This window comes from Echinops telfairi, unplaced genomic scaffold (genome assembly GCF_000313985.2).
Source record: "Echinops telfairi isolate 266 unplaced genomic scaffold, ASM31398v2 ScPeMD7_28;HRSCAF=97, whole genome shotgun sequence".
Lineage (NCBI taxonomy): Eukaryota > Metazoa > Chordata > Mammalia > Afrosoricida > Tenrecidae > Echinops > Echinops telfairi.
The window spans coordinates 482532-487347 of record NW_022103925.1 but is presented as its reverse complement, the minus strand read 5'-3'; the positions used below and the strand labels follow the sequence as shown (position 1 = coordinate 487347).

At 58.2% G+C, this 4816-nt stretch overlaps 1 protein-coding gene across 5 annotated transcripts in view; it reads right to left on the bottom strand.

The window, feature by feature from the left end:
• The window catches only part of KIAA0232 (KIAA0232 ortholog), a 24158-nt gene that overhangs the window by 16065 nt on the left and 3277 nt on the right, over positions 1-4816 (bottom strand). For all 5 annotated transcript variants that reach the window (XM_045289456.1, XM_045289458.1, XM_045289457.1 and 2 more), the window contains exons 2-3: positions 4241-4375; positions 631-697 (exon numbers count right to left, since the gene is read on the bottom strand). In XM_045289456.1, the coding sequence (XP_045145391.1) occupies positions 631-697; positions 4241-4375 (202 nt within the window). The remainder of the gene's footprint in view (positions 1-630; positions 698-4240; positions 4376-4816) is intronic.

Below are 4816 nucleotides of genomic sequence, written 5' to 3'. Positions count from 1 at the left end.
GAGAGAGCAGTGTCGCTCTGAACCACTGACCGTGTCCTTGCTGTTTGCTGACCCTGACTTAGGGCGACCGATCACTTCCCTGATAAACCCCCATAACTGTGGGGGAGGGGCGGGGTGGTGGTGTCAGAAACCTACGTCTTCTATCTAATTAACGAGTGTTTGCAAGAATCAGAAGTTGGATAGACTTCTGGGAACTCGCTCTACTCGTTTGTCTTTGGAAGGAAAACCCATCTTCGCCCACTGTGCCAAGTGCAGGAGTGCCAGGAGGAGAGCCATTCCGGGATCCTCACTGGCCAGAGGGGTGCTTAAACCAGGGAGGTGCCCAGTTCAGAGATCAAAGCCCCTGATGCATGTTGGGCAGCAGAGACCACCAGGGATCTACCGACAGACGGTTCCACTCGGAGGCTTCCTCCGGATACAGTGCCCCAGTGCAGGCTGGGGACGTGCTCTCGGCGGCCCCTCGGCTGAGGCCAGAGGTTTCAGAGAAGAGCTGTCTAGCCACGGGGCCTCAGGGCTGTGGACGAAGTGCTGCCCATTTCCAACAGTCTCTGGAGCTTCTTCTCGGCTGGAACGGGCTGGCAGCGTGGCCAGTTTGTGCGTGCGTCACCTTGGGGACCCGGCTGGCCTCACCTTGCTCGCTCTGCAGGTCCTTCAGCCTGGAACACAGCTCCTCCACCAGCGTCTCGATGCCCGAGCTCTGTGAGGGGAGAGTTGCGTCAACCTCCACCGGCCACTGACCAGGGCTCTCAGGACACACAGCTTCACTGCCCTCCCCACAGAAGCAAGCACTGGACCACTGCTTATGCGTGTCCAGTTTAAAAATCAGTCATGCCAAGAGCACTCCTGAATTTCTCTGTGGGCAAGGCCAAAGCCTGGGGCATTCAAAAACTGTGAAACTCAGGGTCTCAGGAGGTCAATGTAAAGAAGTTCAAGGGAACCTAAGAGCACAGTGTCAAACTCAGGAACCAGTGTCAAAACACAGGAGACCCCAGAGGCCCATGTAAAGAAATGAGATGGGACCCAGCTTGCTTGCACGAAGCCCAGGCCAGCAGCTGTCAGTTGCAGAGAGGGTGGCCTGGTCCCAGATGGGAGGCAGCCTCTAAAGAAAAGCCATACTGCACACAGACGCCCACCAGTCCCTCCAAAATTGTCTCCTTTCACATCCCTCTCGACAAGACATAGGCTTGAGTGAGCTGAGGATGCAGGCACAGCTAGCTCAGCATGCCATTCACCGCACGGCCCTGGGACCATGCAGTCAGCCTTCCCAGCAGCCACTGAGCATACAGCCCTGACAGGGCAGGGCAGCCGTTGGCACGGTCATGCCGCTGGCCTCAAGGCTAAAAATAGAACTCAGCCATTCAGTCCCCGGAATGACTCAGCACACAGCGGTCGAGCTTCGAGAAAGGCTCTCGGCCACTGTGTGAGCAGCAGCAGGGGACAAGTGCAGGGGTGTCAGCTGTGCACACCAGGAGCCCCGTCCAGCCCAGCACTCTTGGGGGACCCAGACAGACAAGGCGGCCCTCCGCAGACACACACCTACAGACAGAACTGGTCACCAACAGCACTCTAACTACAGTCCCGCGCAAGCAAGCAGCTGCTTACCATGACGTGCAGCGGGCCAGCAGGGCCACAGCTCCATGCCATTCTGGTCGGCAGACCAGGAAAACCCACACAGGGTCAGCTGACACCACGCAGCGCGCAGCGAGCCTCCCTGCTCATGACTGCACACCAAGTGCTGGTCTTGGAGAGGACACACGCCTCTGGGGACCTTGTGTCCTGTCGGATGTAAGCGGCTGCCACAAAACACACCACTCAAATGACCACTTGACCTGGCACCTTGGAAATGACCTTCACACAGTGCTGGAATTCAGCAGTCTGTCAGGACTGGAGTTAGAAGAGTGTACACGTGTGTGTACCGGTGTGCATGCAGGTGTGGAGACACATATGCGTCTGTGTAAGAACTTGGCACATGCAGGTGGGCCCTCTCCCAACTGCTCAGACCTGTTCTTTTCCCTGAACCCTGTGCCCCAGCACTGGGCAATGGGCAGCACTATGCCGCTGGGCTCCCCAAGAGAGGATCTGGCCAGGCTGTGCGGACCATGAGTGAGGGCAGCCACCATTGAACCGACGGAGCAGTAAAGGGCAGTGGCTCGGCTCCATTCTGGGCTCACGCCCACACCGTCTCCCTCACAGCGAGAGGCCCAGTGTCATGCGCATGCTCCCAGGTCTGAATGTGGAACCCTGGGGACAGACACACAACCACTCCAGGCCCCCAGGCCCCCACTCGAAGACGCTGGGGGAGGAGGTGCCTGCACAGAGCTGCCGTTTCCGAGCCCCGCCCTCCCCAGAGGTGGGCAGAGTGGAACGTTTTGGCCTTGGGGTCCTGAAGGCCTGGACCCCTGCCCAGGAGCAGCAAAGGGAACGAGGTCAGCCGGGGGGAGCGAGGGAGGCCAGGAGGGGCGGTGTTGAGCCGTGGCCTCAGCCTCCCCTCCATGCCTTCGCATGGCCCCAGTCCCGTCCGAGGGGGCGGGGTAAAAGATGGTCATCCGAGGGAAAGGAGTGTCCGCATGATGGGAGCCTGCGGTGGGGAGGGAAGAGGATGATGAGAAGTTGAGGGGAGAGGCCTCAGGAAATGGACCTGCCTCACTGGTTCCCCTGCTATGGGGGCTTGAGTGGTCCCTGTGACTCCCCACAGAAGCAGGACAAGGCCCATCCCCGCCCAGCCTTTCCTGCACAAGCACCCGGCCCCACACATGGAGAGGCCCGGCACTGGGGCCAAGTGACCGTGACCTGGCTCTCAGCTGAATGCATTTTTCTCAGCGTCTCAGAGAGCCTGGCCTGGAGGGGCAGCGCCACCTCTCACCTGCGAATGGAAACCTGGATGATGACGTGGCCACCACCACTGAGAACGAGGAGCCCCCAAGTCAGTGTAGACACAACTGACACCCGTGGCCACTGTGAACCTTGAGGGAACACCAGACTTCTGTGCTCAGTTCTGTACACGCGGCCACGCAGACAGCAGGCTGTGCCCCTGCAGACGTCTGCCAGCCGGCCATGAGTCGGACCTGAGGCCCATGCGAGACTCTCTCAATGGCCCAGAGTCACAGGGCCCAGGGCAGGTCCCCTTCCTTTCAAAATGAGTGGACGCATGGCAGACTGCTTCATATACACACAGACAGAGCTTTGCTCCCCTGCTAACAGGCTCGACAACAGGTCCATTACCAACACTGCACCATCTTCGAGGACAGGGAAACTTCATGATCCAAAGTGACAAGGGTCGGAGCCGATCCAAACTCTGCTTCTCCTGTGTTAGGAGCGGGAAGCAGGCCTGCGGCACTGAGTGTGTCAGTGGGCTGTTTCCACCATAGCTCAAGACCCGGTCACTTACTGACAAGCAGGACTGGAAGACAGGATAGAGGAGGAGGTGTCTCGGGGGATCTGAGCCCAGGCTCCCCACTAACACAGAACACAGGGGCCCAGGTCTCTACCCTCAGCAGCCCTGCATTAACAGCACCAGAGAATGAACGAACACACACACACACACACACACACACACACACACACACACGTCCCCAAAGGTGAGGCCCCAAGTGGCATCGTGCATCCTACAGAGCCCAGTGCCAGCTGCAGGGCTGTGGCTTGAAAAAATGCAACCTGGACCAGGTAATTGCAAGAAGAGGTTCTTGTGATGTTAAATAAGAGATTTGTGTGTGTGTGTACAAAACTGTGTGTCCTCTGATTACGAGGGTGGTACACAGCACTCTAATGTGTTCTGTGCACATGTATATACATGCATATGAACCATGTGTCCTCTGACTATGAGTGTACATAGCACTCCCACGTGCTCTGTATGATATAAATGCATATGAGCCGTGTGTCCTCTTATTACAAGGGTGTACACAGAAGCACACGCCCTCCCTCCGTCTATATAAAAACCGTGTACTCTGGTAGTGGCAGCAGGACACAGACACCTGCTCTATAAAAGGTGGGACCCAGAAACTAGGCTGCCTGTGAGGAGGGCGCAGGAGCCCGCAGTGTCTCGTGCTGCTGTGCGTGGGGGTGGCTGTGACTCAGGAGACCCCAGGACACCTGACAGCCAGGACCGCAGCAGCGGTCTGAGTGCCGCTCTGGGTGAGAGACAAAAGGCAACCACACCCTAGGTGCTCAGGCCACGCAGGCACACCTGTGGGGGACAGCCCTGCCCTCTGTCCACGGGACCAGCAGTGAGCAGTGCACTCACCTCATCTGAGGCCGATCGCAGACACCGGACAGCAGCCTGCTTCTTCATTTCCTCCAGAGTGAGGTCTGAACACTTCTTACTCTTGCCCCACTTCCTGTAGGCTCCTTTCTCCCAGCCCAGGAAGATGTCATTCTCCTAGAAGAGAGTGGACGGAGCTCAGTGACTGTGGCACACCAGCCACTTCCAGCTGGGCTGTCCCCACAGGCTAACAGAGAGTACACTCAGAATGGCAGACACGCTGGAACGAGGACGGCAAAGCACGCTATCCCAACTGCTGGCCAGACACTGCAAGGGAGCCCATGGACAGCCGAGAGCGCCACCAGAAGGAGTGCCGGGGGAAGGAGGACAGGGGAGGATGAGTAGTATCAGGGGAAAAGAGAACAGGGGAGATGGAGCACCAAGGGAAGGAGGGCAGGGGAGGATGGAGCACCAGGGGGAAGGAGGACTGAGGAGGATGAGTAGTATCAGGGGAAGGAGGACAGGGGAGGATAGAGCACCAAGGGAAGGAGGACAGGGGAGGATGAGTAGTATCAGGGGAAAAGAGAACAGGGGAGATGGAGCACCAAGGGAAGGAGG